The following is a 21,314-nucleotide window of genomic DNA, read 5'->3' as shown; positions in this document are numbered from 1 at the left end:
TCTCTTTGAAAGCAGGTTTGAAATTGGTCTGGTGTTGGCTTTTTGCATATTGCAAAAATTAGCAGTCATACCACCTAATCCTGGCTGTTGGCAGAGGCATCCCTTCCAGGGGTGGTCTGCAACTATGCGAGTTGGTCCCTGATGGCTTTGTAGTGTATTCTAGTCTTACAGTGTGTTACTCCACAGACAATGTGCTGATTTATTGGAGTTTTCCTGTGATCAATATTGCAGCCACAGTCTTTCACCTCCTGCCTTTAGAATTTAGGATAGAGAACTGTACCTGAATGATTACATGAGAATTAGTGACCTAGGTTTTCTATACTGGGCAACCCAAATGCAGATTTATACTTGAACGTACTTAGAGGCAAATATACATGACAGTTACAAGTGAAAAATGTGTGGAGAGAGGCAGTCTGCAGGTATGCAAACTACCTGGGACCTGGCTGAGCAGGTGTGTGTTTTACTTGCAAAGCCTTTGAGAGTGTTAACAGGCTGTCATTAAAATCCATTTGTCATTACAGATGGCCATAAAGTTCTTCCAAATTCTCTGTATTTGTGCTAGGTACAGTGAAGGCAGCTGCTGCTGGGTCTGTAGTAGGTGACAGCATCAATTTGTTCCATGGTCTTCTCAGTAGATCACAAAGGCTCTACCTCAGTCTCCGCAGGAACCTGGGCTTTCTCTCCGGAGATAGATGGGACTTCAAATTCAATCAAGCTGATAGTACCTGAGCTCCAGACCCTCAATCAACATAGATATAGTGGCTAATATACTAAAGAGCATGCATTCTGTGTGACAGATTTTAATAAAACACATCAAAGGTGGAGTTTGAAGAATTAAAACCTGTGCATTCAACAAGGAGCAGAATATGGAGCAGAATTCAAACTCTCGTTACATGTAATGGCTCTGAGCTTAAAATGTTATTTTCTGCATTCATGTTACATTATTATTATTTTTAGCATCAATGGCAATCAGTGTGTAATTGACAATGATCTCATGCACGCTCCTGGGTACAGACTGTTCTTTCCCAGTTTGGGAGTATTTGCTTGTTATTGCTGAATTGCAGCGCGCACACACAGAAGAGGCCCCAGAGTCATTAAAACTGTTCTTGCCAGGGCTCTTACTATTGAGTACTTGGCAGTTAACCTCTCCATGTATCTTCTGAGAACCAGATAAACTTAGGACTGAAAATTTCTGTTTCTGGAAATCTTTCTTTTAGGCCTGTGTTCTGTTATAGATATCCACAGTGTCACAATTGAGCTTTGAAATCCAGTGCTACAAAGTGATGAAAAGCCTCCAAAGGTTTCTTTATACAGGCTGTAAACAGAGCCAGCTTTTAAAATGTAGGAATAAATACTTTGACCTGATCCTGCACTTCTCTGTGAGAGTGGAATGGCTTTCATTGGTGACAGGAGCAGGAGTGGGTCATTACTGAGCTACAGACATGACCTCCCATGGGAAGGGTGCACCATTTTTGCTGTTAGACCCAAAGGGAGGCCATGTCACTGGGGCTGCTGTAGAAGCACATGTAGGATCACACAGAAAGAGTGTTTTGCCAGGAGTGTAGTGGAAGCACAGTTGAAGTACTTGCTCTTGGGCAGCATGTATTATGTTTGAGACCTGTAATACTGGGTAGTTTTTATAGGGTAGCCTCCCAAATGAGCTGACTTCGGCTAGAGCCTCTTCTGATCTGTCTCTGTTCTAAAGAGAATTACTCTATTGCAAAGACCAAAATGGTGCTTTCTGTAATAACTTTTTTATGTGTTCTGTGGATGAGATTAAGTCAATACAACAACAAAAAATAGCAGTGTTGGGTGTTGGTTTGAAAATATTGCTTTCATCTTTGACTGTGGATACATACAGGCTATATTAAGCTCTCTGCTTCTAATTTGGTCCTGTTATTTTTTCAGTGTATTTAGTGTGACTTGCAAGCACAAAGAGAGATAAGAAGGTGTTACTAACAAATAGCTAGACAAAAGTTGAAAAAGATGATGTATGAAACAGCGAACCTGCTGATACACATCCCATGGTACTGTCAGAACCAGGAACGCCTGGTTTCAAGATCATCTTTCTCTGGGATGACTTTGTCCTGACTTGAATGTCTTAGACATCCGTGGCAAATGGAAATCTGCAATTAATCCACCACTGTAAAAATTAAATATTGCAGAGCAAGTAAAACCCATCCTGATGTAGCCAGCTGAAAACCACATGTGCTGCTTTTGTTTGTACCCCTGAACTTCACAAATGAACACAGTTTACTGTCAGCAGCTGCTGCTAAGTTCGGAGTGCTGAGCTTCATTTCCCCTGCACTGCAAACGTGTACGTTCTGCTGTCATGATGGATCCTATCTTGAAATCATTACACCGTAAAAATCATGCTCAGCTTTGTTGAAAGTTGTTGTGAGAGAGAAATGCAGATTAGAGGTGGACGGAGATTTCTGGTTTTGTGGCATTCAGTGCATCAACAGGTGTGGGATTGTGTGAAGTTGGAATTTGACTGTCCAACTGTGGTATTTGTTACGCGTCTTTATTTTTCAATGTATATCTATAGCTCTTGGTACAGTTGTTCTACAGACTGTGCTTTATTTTTAGTCCTTGCTCCTCCCAAAGAGATGTCTCTGCAGACGCGGCGTGTCCTCGGTGACAGGGAGATTTTGTGGTGTTTGCTGTCCCTGTGGGCAGGGAAGAGTTACAGCCAAGCTTACTTTTCTGTCTGACTTTGAAGCATTTAAATGTCATTTGTCTTTTCAAATTCCAGCGTGTAAAATTGAAAAAGCATTTCCCAGAGGAGCAAAAGCACTTGAAGGAGGAAACCAGTTTGAAGAGCTGAACCTTACACCAGTAAATCTGCTGTTTGCTTTGCTTTTTTCTCCTGAAGTTTCATCACAGATTTCTGCTGCTCTCTGCAAGCATACTACATCGGCCGGGTGGGAACAGTCTGCTTAAACACCCAGAGCTGCAGCCTCCACCGGTCCCGGGGGAGCTGCGCAGCTTGACCAGGCCGTGCAGGGGTGGTAATACTGAGCGCAAAGATCCTGACTGAAACATCACAGTTTGAAACACAAAGTGGGCCCAAAACTCATCTTTTGAGGTTTTTCCAAGCTAGAGAGGTTTGGATGGGGCAGGAGGGCAGAGCATGCGGCAGGGCTGGGCACTCCTCAGGACATGAGAGGATGTGTGCCTGTTGCTCTGCTTCAGGCTAATGTCTCATTTGTGGCTAGTAAGAATTACCACAAAAAACCAACAACGGTGAACATCTCTTCTCTCTTCCTTTCCCCTTTATCAACATGCCATTTGCTGTACAGATTAGGATTTTTTTTTTTTTAAATTTAAAGAGAAAAATCATTCAGCAACAGTCAGACTGTGAGAGGGAATTTTGCCAAGATAGATGAAATATCCTGTTGCAGCATCACCTTTAGAGATCTTGGAAAGAGTTTAATGGTGGAGACAGATTTTTATTTTTTTTTTCCCCATCATTGCAGCTAGTTATTTTGGCCCTAAGTTGCAGCATGGTGGAATGCTCTGGTTACAGATAAAAAATTAAAGCACTTTTTATCTGTAAAACTGTATTAATGATGAAAACTAATGATAGGAATGCTTTGTATTACTGTGGAGTGGTGTCCCTGTAGCGCTCTGCACACTGCTGCTGTTGAAATGCAACAAATAAAATTCTCATTTGCTCTTTCATAGTTTCCTTCATATTTCACTACTTAACCTGTTGACATTTAAGGAGTACTTACAAAGAATAGCTCAGGCTGCGTTTGGGATATAAAATTTATATTAATGTAATCAGTAGCATCTTGGATGCCTCTTGTGTTTAAGTTTCATATAACTGGGGGACAAAAATGTTGAAAGAGACAAGGGAAAACCCTGGGTGACCTGCTGTGTTTATGGATTGCATAATCCACAAGAGATTTACCTCAGCCCTTTTTTGTCTTATTTAGTTATTCTCATTTATCCATCCAGGTACCTGCAACTCTGCATAGCTCTGTGTGTTCCTACCTATATTGGAGGTCTGGTAGAATGTCCTGCTGTCGATTGCGGTGGTTTTGTTCTGATTCTTTGTGGTCAGTGTAATTTAAATTAGGCATATAGCTGTGTATACATATATATGCAGCCATATTTATGTGTGTATATATATATACACACAAGAGTGCAGGGAATCTTGCATTTAATTATTTGATGAGGAAAAAAGGTGAATTCCAGCACCAGCTTAGAGGAAATGTGACAGCACAACAGTTAAAGTTTCTGAGTTATTTCACGTATACAAATCCAAGATCCAAGTGTGTTAAAATAAAGCAAGTCAAAATATACAAGTGTCATAACTAAGATGAGGTTTTGGAGTTGGCTGAACAACAAAGGGAATGTGACAACATCTGAAGTCTCAGAGCAGGAACACCTCAGTGGATATGTTTTGGGTATGATGTTAATAAGCTTTACATTTGTCTTGCTTTATTTGGAGTTTGCTGCTGTGTTTGGAGGGGACTTTTTCTTTGAAGATACATTGGACATATAGGCTAAGTGAAGGGAGCTGGGCTCTGAAAATAATTGTGAGGTTTTTTTTTAGTTTGGTTATTCATGGGAGTGGGGGCTGTCTTGAAACAATTTTTTGATCTTTTTCTCTTTGGTGTCCAAAGAAAAGCAATGAAGATGGTGAAGGGTCTAGAGAACAAGTCTTATGAAGAGCAGCTGAGGCAACTGGGGTTGTTTAGCCTGGAGAAAAGGAGGCTCAGGGGAGACCTTCTCATGCTCTTACAACTACTTGAAAGGCCGTTGTAGCAAGGGTGTCAGTCTCTTTGCCAAAGTAACAACTGATAGAACAAGGGGAAATGACCCCGAGTTGCATCGGAGGAGGTTTAGATTGGATATTAGGAAAAATGTCTTCACCGAAAGGGTTGTCAAGCATTGGAACAGGCTGCCCAGGGAAGTGGTGGAGTCCCATCCCTGGAGGTATTTAAAAGATGTGTAGATGTGGTAGATGTGTAGATGTATAGATGTGGTGCTTAGGGACATGGTTTAGTGGCGGACTTGGCAGCGCTAGGTTAATGGTTGGACTCAATGATCTTAAAAGTCTTTTTCAACCTAAATGATTCTATGATTCTCTAAAAAATGCTATTGAGAAAGACATAAAAAATAATTTGCTTTTATGTGTGCCCTTAAAAATTAGAAAGATTTTTTTTTAAAAAGATATGTTCTCTCCAAACTGGAAATACTTTGTATGAAAAATGTTTGGGTTTTGGTTTCTGTGTTTGTTGTTTTTTTGTTTTGGGGGGTTTTTTAAATCTCTGCATTCCTCTGTGTCTGATAGCTAAATCTGCTTGTGAGCTGGAGCTATTAATGAAGAGAGAATCACTTCAGTCACTCACAGATCCACATCTTCTAATGAATAAACTATTCAAACATTTCTCATTGCTGAGCTGCAGAGGTCAAAGTGATACTGACTCTCTGCATGGCCTTGGATAAGTCATTATCTCCCTCTCTTTCCTCTACAGAACCTGACTGTTAAATAGTTCCTGGCAGAAGAGGTGTGAGAAACAATTAGCTAATGCTGGTAAAATGTTTTGAATACAAAATGTGGTTCATAGGTGTTAAGAGAAGCTCCCATCAGTCATGTTAGTGGATGCTGTCATTTACCAGCCTCTGATTTTTGTTTCTCTAGTGGAAAGAAAACAGGATAGACTCAAAAATTCTATCAATATTTATACTCCTCTCTTCAGATGTTTTAATAACAACTCCCCATTGATTTCATCTGCTGTTGATCACTTTAATAAATGGAGATAATTCCTGTTCCACGGGTCTAAAAATTATGTCCCCCGCTAGCCTTGAGGGCTAGTTTCTGTCATCTGATAGCTGCCTCTAGCTATCAGACAGGTTCCCCTCTGATAGTAATATACACATATAAGTGCCTCTCAGTTTTGTTCTAGTCTGTCACATCTTCTCTAGAGCAGATTGCCGTGGTTTTTGTTGTTTCTAGGATCCCTGGGATAGTCTTCCTTTTTCACTGGTGTTGTCAACATGCTCTGCTGTTGACGAGCTAGGATGAGTTCCCATGGAATAGGTGGAGGCGGGGGTGAAATCTTGAAACAAAGCATTATTCTGTATCAGACAAATATTTTACATGGTCTATTCCTTTATATGATATATTTTAAATATTGCGATGTTATGGTCTGTGTATTTATCAAAGTGCACCCAGTGTGGAGAAGAGGAACATGGTGGTTAAGAGCTGACATCTGAGCCTGGCTCTGACCCTCCTGGGGAGCCTGAGTGTCTGCAGCTGCTCACCCTCTCACACAGGCCTTGTTGCTGCCGCAGCTTCCCACCTGCAGCAGGGCTCCAATGCACCCTGTGGGAAACACTTCTCCAAAGTTTTATTATGTAGAAACTCAAAAAAACAAAATTAGGAAGAGTTTGGAATGTAGCAAAATTACTTCACTGAAAGTAATACTTTTACTGAAAGAAAAACTTTATAGCTGGGGCTATAAAGTCATGCGATACTTTCTGCAGAGAAATGGGACAGTTCCTGGGATACCAAACTGCAGTCATTAACATAAGGAATGAACGAAAGCAATGAAGGACCTGCTGTCACTCCACTGAAACCTGTGTTGGTTTTGCCATTGATTTTTAATGATGTCAGGGTGAAGTTTCTGGTTAACAATTGCTCACAAACCTGTGTAAAACCTCCCTGCTCCATCTGAGATGGGGGCTGGACTCTGGCTTGGTGATTAAGGGGGTGCAGGGGGTGGTTGTTCTGCGCAGACTTGGGCAGCTCAGAGGCCTCCTTCAGCTCTGGGGATTTTTTGCTGTGTGTTGGATTGTAATTGATTTATGTTTTCATATGTAATGCATGGGATGTGATTATTTTTAGTAAGATGAGTATAATTTTTCTCCCCATTTATAGGATGGCTATTTTTCCCACCGACCGAAAGAGAAAATGCGAACAGACAGCAATAATGAAAATTCAGTCCCCAAGGACTTTGAAAATATTGATAACAGTAACTTTGCTCCCAGAACTCAGAGGCAAAAACACCAGTCTGAGCTGGTGAAAAAACCCCTTAGCAAGCAAAAGGAGCACTTGAGAAAGAAACTGGAAGAGGAGAAGATGAAGGAGAACTTGCTGCTGGGGAAGAACTCCAATGAGGTGGTGCAATTCAGTGATCACCCTGGAAAAAACAGCAGCAGCAGCAACAACGATTTGAAGGAGATTCACAGGTCTCCCAGACAGCATCATTTAAAAAAAACTGGAAACAGCTCCCCTGAACTGAGATACGACCAACCACCAAAGTGTGAGGTAACGGGCAAAGAGGCAATCTCAGCCATGTCCCGGGCTAAATCTAAGCAGTGTCGGCAGGAGATCGCAGATGTGTATTGTCAGCACAAGCATGGAAAGTTGATGCCGGAGAAGGTGACGCGTTTCTGTACGCTGGAGGGTAAGTTGGTAGATGGTGAAGGAGAAGTAACATGGTATCTCGGGGGAAGGATTCTATATAATTGAAATGGCCTTCTGATGACAAATTGCCTTTATTGCAGGAATGTAATGAGGGAGAGTTTGAGGATGTTATGCAGGTGTCACAGAATCCTTGGTAGATTCCTATAGAATTTCTTTTCATGTCCACCAGATTCTTTTATTACACTATGTGGTCTAGGTATTCAGCTGCTACTCCTCTTTCTTTTAGTTCTACAGACACAGAGAAGTGTAGTCAAAGTCTTTTTATTCTATACAGGAGTTGTCTGCTTTTTGGAGATCAGGAAACAGCCATGGTAAATTTTGGTGCCTTATGCTAACTAATAAATGAGTGGCATTGCATGTATGGCCATATGGCCATTTTTCTGGCACAGTGGAGTCTCAGCTAATAACCAGGACTGCTAAGCATTTTGATAATTCAGATAATTATCAGAAGTAAAATTTAAAAAAAAATTCAAAAAGCATGGGAAAAAAATCTGGTTTTGTGGCTTTCTATTTTTAATGTTCTTCAGCAGCAAAAGTAATTTCCAAAATCACTATTGTAGAGTCAGTTACCTCTGCTAGACTAAGCCAAACTTTGATTTGTTGGTTTCTCCATGCAGTCAGATACATGAGGTATCTCTCAGCTTGCAGTCGGTTTGCATGTGTGAGCTGACCTTTTCGCACTTTTCAAGAAGAGTGCTTCATGTGCCACCATTCATTTAGCTGTCAGCTTTCCATACAGTAAAATGCTTTTTAAATTTTTTTTTTTTAATACAAGAGCACTGATCAGTTGATCAAAGTAGTTATTGATCAAGGAACAGCATTATCCACAGTAGCACTTGTTTATATAGCAGTCCAAAGTCCCCATCCTGTAATTGTCACTTGAGCCCATGCATGTAAGGATATGCCAATGTCTTTGTCCAAGCTGAAAGTGCAGAGGGACTTTCACAAACAAGAGAATAGGCCTTGCCTTGAGATGGTACAGTAAACATGGTGAGCCATGGGGGTTAGGGGTTGTTTAGTTTCTTTCATTAGGAATATTTAGTTACACCCTCTAACCCCAAATTGCAAAGCAGTGGTGGCAATAAACAGGTTGGTGGTTTCAGTGGTGGGAGGGAGGAGGATCCATGTTGCTATTGCCTAAATTAGGAGGCTAAACTCCCAGTGCAGACAGTGGAAAAAAAGGAGGTGCCCCAGAGGATGTTTCCAAACAAGAGCATCTCTCTGTAATAGGAAGCTTAGGCTTTTAATTTAGATGATGCATATTACTAGGATGAATGGTGTGAGCACCCCATTTCCCACCTCAGTGCATCTGTGACTGTTTTGTTTTGGTTTTTACCATGTCTCTTCTGGTGTTTTTTCTCCCTTTCTTATCATGGTAATATTCAAAATTGTTAAGTTGGGTGGGCAAACACTGAAGATAAAGAATTAATGAAGCAAGCAGAAAACTTGGTGTTCAGTGGGAAGCAGGGAGAGGGACATCAAAGGCATCACAAGTTGAAGGGAAGACAAAAGAGCAGTAAAGAGATAAGAATTGAGCAAAACCAGATATCAGTGACAGGCTGAGTGTCAGTGAGTACCCCCTGGGTGCCCCTGAGATCCCACTGGGGTATCACTGGTGGAATCCACTGTGATAAGCATGTCCTTGGTATCCTCCCCTCCTCTTCTCCTATGACAGGAGAGTCAGCTCTGTGAGACTCTGTGAGAAGGCTGGTGGAAGTCAGCACCTTGCAGACAATGTCCTACACTTTTTGGAATCAAGAACATATCTTAGTAATGTCATCAATACCTTGTGTAAGGTAAATGCATTGCATATACAAATACGTAAGCGATATCCTGAAGAGAGCTGGAAGATGTATTGTGATTAGCGTGGTGCGCACTGCAGCTGAGTGCAGTTTTGCACACACCTGTGATTCCATCCCCTGCCTGGTAATCTGTCTCCCAGGAAGGCAAGGTGACTTTCCAGAAGTTCTGAACAACTACCATTCTTAAAACCAGGCTTCTCAAGAAATATTTATTGCTTCTTTTTTAAATACAGAATTTACCTCATATGCTCTGCAATCAGGATAATAGTGTGGTCTTAGAACCAAGAACAGTGCCATCTTGTACACTTAAAGCCTTTTCAGCACACACATGCATTGCACATTGATATAAATGCTTCCTTTGTAATAAGACACGGTAAAAGGTCCAGGAAAACTGGGAGCTACAAACATGACTGGAGAAATGGAGTTGTCCAAATATGGTTTTATTGTAAAATATACATGAATTTAGTAACGACTCATGAGGAATGGGATATATTCCACACACACACAAAAAAAAGTATAAAAAGACTGTGGCTACAGTTTTTAGGTTTGCAGTGCTAGAGCTTCATTTAGATTTTTATTTTAGGCAGCAATGCTTGTTTAAAAAGAATAATTGGGGGATGTCTTAACTTAACCAGATGGATCCTTGTGGAAAATGTTGACTTTTCTTTGCCTCAAGGTTATTTCCTCCTGGCCATGCTGACAGCTGAAGTTAACCACTTCAACAGCCAGATTTTCTGCTAAGAAAATCTGGATATCCTGTGTTATATACAGGGTTGCTCTAGAAGCAGATCTGGGAGCTTTGCTGTGGGGAAGTGATAAAGCAGCAGCTTGAATGGGACACGAGTTGCTTATGCAGGAGGTGCCAGTGCACAGGCAGATTGGGACATCAGGCCTATGGAGGAGATCCAGCCTTTGAAGTCACTTCTCAAATGTCTGAATATAAGGCTATCAACACAGACATGTAGGTACCCCAACACTGAAGGTGCCCAGTGCCTACCAGAAGGCCTTATATATATAAAACTTGGTAGGTCCGTTAAATTTTACAGCCCTCTTAAAGATACATTGCCTGAGTTTGTGTGTTGTGGTCTCAGATCTCTCCTCCCCACGCAGATCATAAATACTGCTGCTGTTCACTCACAGACTGTCTCCATCCCTCATCAAAGGTATCTTCATCGACTCCAGAGATCCTTTAAAGGAGTTGAACTTGGTTAGGAGATGTTTGTCAGGCACTGGCCATCAGTTTTTGGGGATATAAGACACCCCATCATTAGGATCACTAGTAGGGAGAGGTCTGGGTCGAGGTCTTGCAACTTTATGCATCAAAAAAGCTATATGCTGTTTGTCAGCAAAAGTCAGACATCTGGGGACTGAGTCTCTGTATTCAGCATGTGAGTGCTATTCCCTTCAGTTTGGTTTGAAAAAAGGTTTCCTGTCTGTTTTCAGCAGAGCTGTGAAGTATAAATATTTATGCATTGGAGCAGCACAGTCGTCCATTATCCCAACATATAAATGTCTTCCTCGTGCTATGGTTTCCATTGAGATGTCATCCAGCATTTAATCCCCTTGGTTCCTGTCTCGGCTGATCAAAACCATGAAGTTGCTAAGTGTAGCTATCAATCATGGACATGACTCTGTCCAGCTGGATTGTCATAAATGTTAAGTGATACATTCACTTGAGTGGTTATCAATGGGAACAGGGTCTTAAAAGCTGTTTCTTTTTTCTTTTAAGTATTTTATTGTTTCCAAAGGCAACAGGCAAAGGAAGTTGAATGTAACTATCTTCAGTGTATAAAGGAAAGCATTGTTAAAACCAGGAGCATCATGTTCGCTACCTGTTTGACATGCAGGCGTTATTTCCATGAGAACAAGAGGTCACAGGCTGCAGATCCTCTAAGGACTTTGCAGTGAGACAACACTGCTGAAGCAGTAAAATGGGACATGGCAACTTTACCAGTTACCTGTCTTGCAGAGCACGTGAGCTGGTCCTGCAAACAGGGCACAAATGCTACAGAGCAGGGGATTGGTGTCAAAGGCTTTCAGTGCAGCCTTGCCCAAACTCATGGCTGAGATCAAGGCAACAGGCAGCTTGCAAGTTACCCTTCACTCGGAAGGGAATGTTTGGAGTTTGTAGAAGCGTGTTTTGAGGGGAAATGCAGTCAGTGAAGGTGAGAGGGGAAAAGTAAGTTCGGCACAGGGTTAGGTGAAGAAAGGGCAAATCCAGTCCAGTGCAGGCTGGGGAGAGGGTACAGGGAGACATCCTTTTGGGGAGTTCATTTCTTCTCAGGAGATGTGATATGGAGATCAGCAACCTGTCAACAATGTGGCAGATTGTTTCCTTGCTGGGGCCATCTCCAGCCTGGTCCTATACAGGCCAGACTAGAGACACTGATTGTCCTGGTGTGCCAGACTTACTTCTGCTCACCAAAGCTGTGGGTGGACTTGGACCAGCTGCCTCCCTTCCTTGTCTGTCATACATGGCCCTCCTCTTGTGCAGGGGTACTGTGAAGAAGCACAAGATTCAGTGCAAGTTCTTGGCTCTGAAATAAGCTTCATTCTGTACCTAGGCAAACTCCTCTTTGACAAAGCACAAGTGACCTGATCTGTGGCATGTTCTCCCTTAGCAGAATCCCGTATTAGCTTGGGCAAGAGTACAGTTTAGAATGGCCGCTGTGACCTTGACTGCTGAGATTGCTGCCCACATTGTTGGGCAGCAATGCAATTACAGTTACACAACTCCACATTCCAATATGCACATTGAAGTTATGACTTCTACTTGTAGTCTTCCTTCTGTGATGAAAAAAGTGCAGCTGCTGACCCACTGGCTGGATTCAGTCCCCGAATTCTCTGGTTTTCACTCCCATGTGGATCATGGTAGCTTGTAGCTCTGAATCCTTTGCCTTACAAATTTGCTGGGTATGCAGCATGGTTCCTCCCTAGTCATTGGCACCAGGTCCATGAGTCATCAAAGGCACAGTGCCAAGTGGTATCAGCATCAATCCTCCTCTGGGCCAGCTTCTCTAGGCTGCCATATCCCCAGGGGAGACTCTGGCCTAATGCTTATCATTCATTACCCAACTGGATTTATGCTTGTCCCAGATCTATGGCCCTAGATAGACCAGAAGTATGCAACAGGTTTTTTTGAAGGGTGTTTTCTAAGATGTACTTCTGCCAAAAGAAAAGTCCCTAAGAAAGCAGAGAGCCTCAAGTGAGCCTGATTTGTTTCCCTTTGGCTCTTCTGTTGTCTTTTCTTAGTTTATAAATCAAACAGGTTTTCTGCTACCTTCATCCCTGTGAGGTAAAACCAACCCATAAATAAAGTAGAAAAATAATCAAGCCACCCTTATTCCACGTCATTCATCAGCACTGAAAGAGTTCTTTGCAGATTAGACTGCTTTCTCCCTGGTTGCTTATTGATAATGCTGCTCTGGCACATTGAAGCAAGAGTTTTCAGTTTCTTATAGGCTGCTGAGAAGAAAATGTTCCATTTCATTTTAGAAAACACAGCCTTCTTTTGGTTTTCAAACTGAGAGAAAAGGGCGCTGGAGCCCTGTTTACTGAATAATACACACAGGTAATAGCAATCTGCATGTCTATGATGTTTTTACCTGACTACTTCAAAGCACTTAACAGAAAGAGATATAATTTGGAGGAAGGGAGAGGATAAGCCACTAAGATGCCAAATACTTTTGGGGTGGAGCGTAGCAGTTCTTCAAGGCATGGAAACAAGAGCATCCTCTACATAATTTTAAAAGAATGGGAGCTGTAACTAAGCAAACACAGAATTGCATCCGCTCAATATGCACGTGCATGCGCACAGTGACATAAACGTACAGCTTTGTTTAGCTTTCACATTTTTGGCAATACAGTTTTGGACTCAGTGGGTTTGATCTAAAGATTATTGAACCCCAAATTTGTCTTTTTCTCCTGGTTTCAGGATTCCCAGTGGCATTGGAGGCTGCTGCTTTTCTGTACATTTAATCTGTTAGTGTGACAAAATTACTGTGGTGAGCTATACACAGTTTCAGGAGCGTGTAAGAGCCACTGCACGTGCAGCCCAGACAGCATTTTAATTTGCTGCACCACAGATGACTCCGGTTGCAATAAATTTACTGTGAGTAGACTAATTGCAAAATAACCCTAATTGAGTAGTTATCAGCGAACAACATCCTGTGGAACAAAACTGCTTACAATTAATAGCATTTAAGCCATACGCTGGTATTCTGCAGAACACTAAGATGTAATTACACCGTGTACAGAGATTGTATTCTGTTCTAGAAACCATGTTTCCAGTACTTCTTTCATTATAAAGGACAGTTTCAAGATTCAGTACTTGCATTTTAGGTGAAATGAGTTTATGAAATAAGTGGTGTGTCTATTCTGTCTCCTTACATGTGTAAAACAGAACCAACTCTAATAAAATCAGTGAAGCTGTGGCACTGTAAGGAGAAAAATGAGATCTCAGGAAGAGTGCTTGTTGCTAGTGATACTCAGATTAACTTTTACTATGGCCACATATGCAAATTTGGATAGTTAAAATTAGGATGTAAGTAATGAAAAGCTATGTCATTGTTTTGGCTGAAGATGGACCTTACCTCATTCTATGCATGAGGACTGGAGTATATAGTTTATGTGATAAAAATGCATGTAAATGCTAGGACCCAGAGTGCAGGTAAGCCTCTGTCACCAGCCTGGATGTGCAGGCAGGTGTCCCACTGTGGGGCTGCCTGTGTTGCTGTTGGGTGACCAGTGGACTCTGGTCATTTGGAGGGAGTGATAAGGCAGCCCTGATGTAAGAGCTACCAAAATGTTTCCCCTTACTCACAGCTGAGCAGTTCCCTGGGCAGAGGCCAAATGAAAGTGTCTTTGCAGAAGGAAGATCTGTGTACACCTTGTAAGGGAGCTGGAATTGCTAGAAATGTCCTTGTGGCATCCCAAAACAGGGTGACATTGTTTTGCCACCTCCCTGCATCTCTGGGGACAGCTGCAGTGTAGAGGACAGGAGATTGGTGTTTCTCAGGGATGGGTGAGCTTGTGGCATTGCAGAGCTGTGGGATTCATCTCCCAAAAAGGAAGGCCATTATGAATGAGCACAGGCTGGCTCTGTCAGCGCTGTATTGGATAGTTTCAGCTTTGGTTTTAGAAGAAATTCAGTGAGGGGAAAACTGTGTTGGGTGTCTGTGCCGATTAATCCTTTAATTTAAATACAGACAGTTCCTGTCTAGATCATCTGCAAGAAGTGGGAGAATGAAATCAGACGGATGTTCCTCTGTTTTTTCCATGTGATGCTACTGTCTGGTCACGTTTTTCCACGTTAGGCCTGTCTGGTCACCTGTGGATCTGGCGGCTGCAGAGTTGGTCCCTGACAGGCCAGGGCAGCAGACTTGCAGAAAAACATCTTGACAAATGGCATCTTAAGGAAATGCCAAGAGCAATGCATGACACAAGGAATGGAGGGGCAGAAGGGCTGGAAAATTTATGGTCAGCAGCCCTAGTTCTCACTAAGCCTCTGTTTTGGAAAATGGTATCATTTTATGGAACGTTAAAGGGGGAGCGTGGGCAAGCATGGGAGAGGGTGATGGCTAAGTACATCCTCGCTGCAAACCTCTTGGGAAGAGAGCATGAGGGTAGCAGAAGCTCAGTGAATATTTTGATAAAGATTACTGTGTATGTACAGAGATGAAAGAAAAGTACTTAAGTGATCACTAAATGCTTCCCAGTGATCCTGAAACGTGTGGCCGGAGTGTTGGGGGGTGAGTCAAATACAACTGTGGCTAGAGAAAATTACTGGTACAATGGTATGAGCTCAGGAGGGAACGGAACAAGGGGGAAAAAACCCAAAACAAAACCACCAAATCCAGCCTCTCCCTGTAGTAGGAAAACTTGAGCCATACTGGCAGTCATGGGTTTTTTTAATATAAAATAGGTGTTGGACCTGGACTGGACTCCTTACAGTGATTTTTAATAGACAGACCTTTAAGAGGAAACATGGCATCTGAGTCTCTTTATTTTTATTCTCTTTATTCAATGCTATTGAATGCATTGCAGCTGTGCAATGTAAATGCACAGTAGTGCTGAACTGAGCTTGAGTTAAGGTTGCACAAGCAGCCTCAAAGTTATATTCTTTCCTAATCTGACTTTTGGTTTACTTTTTTTACTTTTTTGGTTTACACCTAAAATGTCACCAAAGGCATGAGGAGGTTGCTGGGGCTGACTTGCTCAGAAATTCAGTTCTGCCTTTTTAACCATTGCATTTCTCTAAGTACCGTTACTTAGCAAAGTAATACTCTGTTTTCACAGCAATCTAGAGCTGATGAACTGTTATTTTGAGAATGGGGAAATGTCATGTCCCAGAAATCCCACGCTAGCTCTGACTCGAGGCTGCCACAGTTTGGTTTAAGTCAGTGGCACTGCCTGTATTACTTTTAAAATAATTGGGGGAAAAGTCTTGACATTTAATTTCCTCCTCCTGAGCTGGGGAAGAGAGTTTTCCTCTTTTGTGGCTTCTTAAAAGAGATTCCTTAACTATTTACAGGATTAAGTATATAGTTAAAGGGAATGCACCCCTTTTCAGGCAGGTTTCTGAAAGGGTATATTTATTTGATGTGTTTCAGGAGTCGCTGGGCTTTATGAGACCAGTGGCTATTTTGTAATGTCTTTCCTTGGAAATGAGGAAGAGTTGTTTAAGGGATCTACTCTGAATTAAAATGCCAACAATCTAGGCATGAAGAATATCTTACAGGACATTAATGCCATTTTAAGGCTCCAAACTGTAATTTAGTTGTTTCTGTTGCAGATATTTCTTATGCAAAAGGTAGTTGTAAAACATCAGTCTTTTTTTCTCCCTAGGTAATCATGACTTCTATAGAAAAAGTGAATGACAAGAATCTGTAGCTGAGCAACCTTGGAAAAGATTTTGCAGTTGCTCAGTGTATACTTAGTCTTCCAAATAAATGCTCGTCTTTGATATTTGAGAGCATGTTAGAAGTGAATAGCCCTGATTCCATGCTCACTATTTTAATATCCATGATATATCACTGATTTATCATCTAGTTGTGTCAAAGAAGTTATTTCTGATTGGCACCTTTGTAAGGAAGAACAGACTGCTCCCAACTCCAGTATCTACTGCTGTCACCATCAGGCTTAGTTGAATTCACGCACATTAATCTCTGAAGTATTCAATTTACAGTTTTACTATAAAATAAGATATTTGGATGCAAAGGCCTGGCCCTACTGAAAGGTCCATGGCAAAAATCCATCATTTTCCTTCTCTAGTTTTCTCATCAGCCTCCAGGGAGGCCAAAGAATTTTTCAGTCCTTTCTCCTAGAACTTGCTGAAGCTGAATCATCACTACCATCTCTTCTGTTCGGTGCTTACCCGTCTGTCTTCTTCCAGTGGATGTCACTGTAAGAATGGTGGGAGATTTAAGCCAAAACCCAGAATTATACTGCTGGAAAATCATTATCTGTTAATTCAGACTCTGCCGTTTATTGAAAATAATTTAAATAGCAATTGTATGTGCCTTCAAATTGTGAAATTTGTAGGATTTGTTCTGCAGGACTGAATCGCTTGTTGCCTTTTAAACCAGAATTTCTCTGTATTGCTGTTCTCGTGATAAAACACAGTCTTCTACAGGCAGCACTGCCAGGAGAGCATTGGCTGAATGCCAGTGACTGCATACCCCTGCCTCACCACCTTCTCTTATGCTGCTACAAATTTTCTGGGTGTTAAAAGTTTTGAAGAAAGGCCCTTCTACCTCCTAACAATGTGTTTTGTCTAGACTGAGGTGAGTGGGTGCATGGGTACATTTAGGTTGTCGGTGGGTGGTACCTATTACACTCATGAGTAAACATATAATGGCTTGGTTCAGACTTGGGTTCAAGTTTCCTGTTCATCATTACTGCATGTACACGCTGGCTGTGTTTTGGAGGGACCATGTTGTTCTCCACAGGCAGTGAAATTCAGCAAGAACTTCAACTTCACACATTTTTATTAGCAGCAGTATGGATACTGCCTTTGATTTATGCCAGGAGTTTAGAGGAAAAAAAAAGGCTGTGTCTTGATGAATCAAAAGCTTTTATTTAGATGCTGCTCTCCTTACCTTGCATTATTCCTTGAGGAATCACTGCCATGGCAAATGAAGATCCTTGTAGGAGGACACCCTTCTGACCTCTGTCATACTGATGGTTTGTGGGCCAGCTTTGTGAGTTTGAACATGTAATCTTTATGATACCATAAAGAGATCACATCATCTTTGTGCGGATCAGCTTGTAGAAGCTCGTCTACACAGCTCATGTCACACTTTATTGCTAGTTCCTCCAGCTTGCATTTGCTTACTTCAATGACCAGTTGTCCTTGAGGCATGATAGTCTGCAACAGTTGTGGTCTTGTCAGAGAGCACCACAAAAAAAAAAGCTGTCAAAAAGATCTTTTTCTACAAATCTTGTTGGAAACCTCACTACTCAACTGAAGTTCAAGGCAGCCCTCCATGTAACTAGAATGTAGTTGCTTCTATCATTCTCTTTGTTGCAAGGTGATTGCTTCTCTTTTGTGGAGACCTTCTTGCCCAAACTAATGGTGAAGTGTTTTGTTGAAGTCTTGATTCATTTGTATAACTCATTAAAAGTTGTAAGAGAAGTACTTCACTGGTGAGAATGCACCTTTGTGACCAGCTGTAAATAGCAGCTTAAGTAGTCTGGCTGCTTACTCACCTGTGTTTTTAATTGAAAATGAAGGTTTCCATCCAGCCAATGGATATTACTGTGCAGTGGAGTATTTTAAACTGTGCTACTTTTAGACTGAAAGCTTCTGTGTATGCCGTGTGTTACTGTGCTGCGTAATATTGTTGAATGACAGTAGCATGACTAAACAGAAGCATACATTTTCATGTTCTCCATCTATTTGTGGGCTGTGATTCATTCTGGGCGATTTGCTGAATAATAGGCAGGAAAAGGGAATTTTAAAAGAGTAACTTACTGCAATATATGTTTTACTCATTTGTACTTTCTCTTTTACATGGGACCTAGGTGTAGATGCTCCAGAAGAGTTTCACTCACATATCTGTAAGTCTCTGAACAGGTTTGAGGATCTATGCCAAAGTCATTCCCTCTATCTGAGAAAGAGTCCCATTCTTTGGTTGCCTATTCAAAAGCATTGTAAGGAATATACTCTTAGAGAAGGGAAAGCAGGACAGGAGGACCCAGCCTGGCTCAGTTGCCCACCTCACCAGCAGAAACAAATGGCTAATGAAAGGTGTGGCAAAGATTAATTGTGAATAAGGTTTCTACATAACACACACTGGATTTTCTAAGCCATAGCAGAGGGAGGCTATGTGGAACTGATGTGTTTTTGTAAATAATTTCATCATTTTCTGCCAGGAGGTGAACACAAACCCAAGCTTCCCTTGAAGTATTGAAAGTAAAGTGGGCTAGAGGTTTAACTGGTGTATATTGCACTAGCTTTGAAGACCTCACTTAAATGATGTTTTATTTCAGTTACTTTGTTTAGTAACCTTTATTGGTGCACCTTAGAATATTTCTATGCACATCTATCTCCATAATTTTAAGATCACTGAGGAAAAACAAAGACAATTTTGTTCCTACAGGAGCAAGCAAAGATCAAGAAAGGAAAAGAGGTATTCAGAGCTGGGGATTACCAGTCTTACCAGTCAAGCGGAGTGTGTGGTCCAAAGCAAAGCATGTCCATGCAGTATTTTGGGAATAAGACCAGTTTTATGGCAGTTCTCATTCTGAAATGTTTTACCAACAGATCCCTGAAAATCAAATGGGAAAATCACTTCTGTCAGGGTCCTGAGGAATACTGTGAGAAGGCTTCAGATATCTCTGACATTCTTCACCTAGTCAGCAAAAAGGAAATCTGTTCAAAATGGTCCACTTCTGGATCTTCTTAATGAAAAATCCCATTAGATTCAGCTCCATCGTTTACAATAAAATGGCTGCAGTTAACACACAAGTTCATACATTTTCTCTTGATCATGTATGGCCATTTGTAGGCATAATTTGCCAAACATGCAGACAGGATCATCTTTGTGTTTTTCTTGATGTTTGCTTTCTATTGCTGCAGACTGCAAACATTTAGGAAAGACGAGTGATATTAAAGAGCCCCAGTGCAAGCTTGAAATGGCTCAGAGAGTTCTACTGGAATCCATCCAAGCAGAAGTCTCATTTAGAAAGAGGAAAAAAGAAAAGATTTCCTTGTTGTCCCGCTGATGAAAGATATTTTTTCAAAGTCTATTTATTGTATTACCACCTGGGGATGTGATTACATAGAGAAGTCATCAGAGAGCTCCCAACCTAAAGAGTGACAGCAAGGATATACTCCATTATGCCCTGTCATAAACCAACCATATAAGCACTAACTAGAAAATAAGCTCTAGAATAGTAGTGTGGATTGGGTTTCATTCCTTGATGTCTCACAGGCTTGATGGGACACCTCAGACGACTCATGCCATGTACTACAGACCACAGATAACAGGTACTTAACTCCATTGCAAATATATGCAGAGGAAAAATGGTGTGTGGTGGTATTGTTGTTAGTTTGCCGTTTAAGTGGATTTTAAATCCTGTTTATCAAGAGACTTGGAAATAATTTTTTTACAAAATAACAACAACTTTTACTGAGTCACCTAAAGGAGTTTGCTGAACATAAGTATCTTTAAGGATGAAAATGGTAACTTGAGTTTCTCTGAAGTCACTTAATTTAAGTGCTAAAATCTATAGTTCTATCCCTGAAAAACTCTAGTGTTTTGCTGGGGGATGAGGGCAGGCAAGAGAGCGGTCCAGCTGTAGGTCCAGTCTGATTTACTGTACCTTCAACAAATTTATTGACACATCCCTGGCAGTGGTTCTCCAGCTTTGCACCACGGTGATGCACAAATATGAAATCAGAGGAAGTTTTCTGTGATGTTTCCCCTGCATTTTTAGCTGTTTGGCTCAGCAGCTTCAACCTGGTGCAGGAACCTGTGTGTGATGGCTGCTGGTTGATGACTACTCTAAGAGGTGTTAGTTGTGCGGTGTATCAATTGATTGCTTCTGCATTAGAGGCCTGGGAAAAGCATGATAGTAACTTTCTTGGTCGGGTAGCTATTAGCATGTCTAATACTTTTGCACCAAAACAAATCTGTTCTTTTGTTTCAGGGTGGCTAGGATGGAAACTGTGGTTTTAATTATCATATATTTCAAAGACTGCCTGGTGCTGTACTAGTTTCCACAGTAAATTTCCTAAGGTAAAGTGACAAAACAGTAATTTTTCATTATGAATCAGCTATCCATGAAAGATTGGATTTAGGTCAGAATTTATTACCCTACGGAACTGAAGCCAATATTTAACATAATGTCAGCTATCTTGATATTAGAGAATTTTAATGGCTATGCAATTTTATTCAATGATGAAGTTATTTCAATTGTGTAGTATATGTCTAGGCAATTTGATGTACAGAGCCTTGAGATGAAAATTGGATAAACATGGAAAATGGTGATTGATTGGTGGAAGTTTGCAATAATGTCTGCCTTGATATACCTTTTATTGTTAAATTATTTATCTAATGCAATCTCCTACACTTTTAGGAGTCTTTAAGTTGGCATAAAGTCGATGTTTAAATCTTCACAGTCAGAAAGGCTTCATAACTCAAACTGATAAATATCTTCTAACATATCAGGAGGAATAATGATCCATCTTAATATCTGAAAGTAGGAAAGATATTATTCTTTCTATTTGCTATGAATCCCTGTAGAAGGACTGAGCCATAAACCGGAAGAATTAAGATTAGGAGAGAGAAAGAAATACTAGGAAGTATAGTAATAGTTTGTCTGGGGAATTAAGAGTGAATTCTGTTTGCTTTGAAAGATGAGTAAAAATTTTTCAGCAGGACTGAGCAGAATAGAGTGAGTTGACATTCACATGCTGGCTGTCCTCAGAGGGCACACACAAAGCCTTCCAGAGGTCTGTGGGGTGGCTTATTCCTGGAGGCAAAGAGAATACAAGGGCCACAATTACTTTGTCTGCCAAGGCATATCGAGCATCTACTCCAGATGACTAAGCCTACCTTTTA

The 21,314-nt window shown here is 41.2% G+C and overlaps 1 protein-coding gene across 1 annotated transcript in view; it reads left to right on the top strand.

The window, feature by feature from the left end:
* XYLT1 (xylosyltransferase 1) overlaps positions 1–21,314 on the top strand; it is a 204,405-nt gene that overhangs the window by 94,079 nt on the left and 89,012 nt on the right. The window contains exon 2 of the mRNA XM_074840878.1: positions 6,896–7,424. Within this exon, the coding sequence (XP_074696979.1) occupies positions 6,896–7,424 (529 nt within the window). The remainder of the gene's footprint in view (positions 1–6,895; positions 7,425–21,314) is intronic.

The sequence above is a fragment of the Strix aluco genome, chromosome 15 (assembly GCF_031877795.1).
Source record: "Strix aluco isolate bStrAlu1 chromosome 15, bStrAlu1.hap1, whole genome shotgun sequence".
Classification (NCBI taxonomy): Eukaryota; Metazoa; Chordata; class Aves; order Strigiformes; family Strigidae; genus Strix; species Strix aluco.
This window is presented reverse-complemented; position numbering and strand designations above follow the sequence as displayed.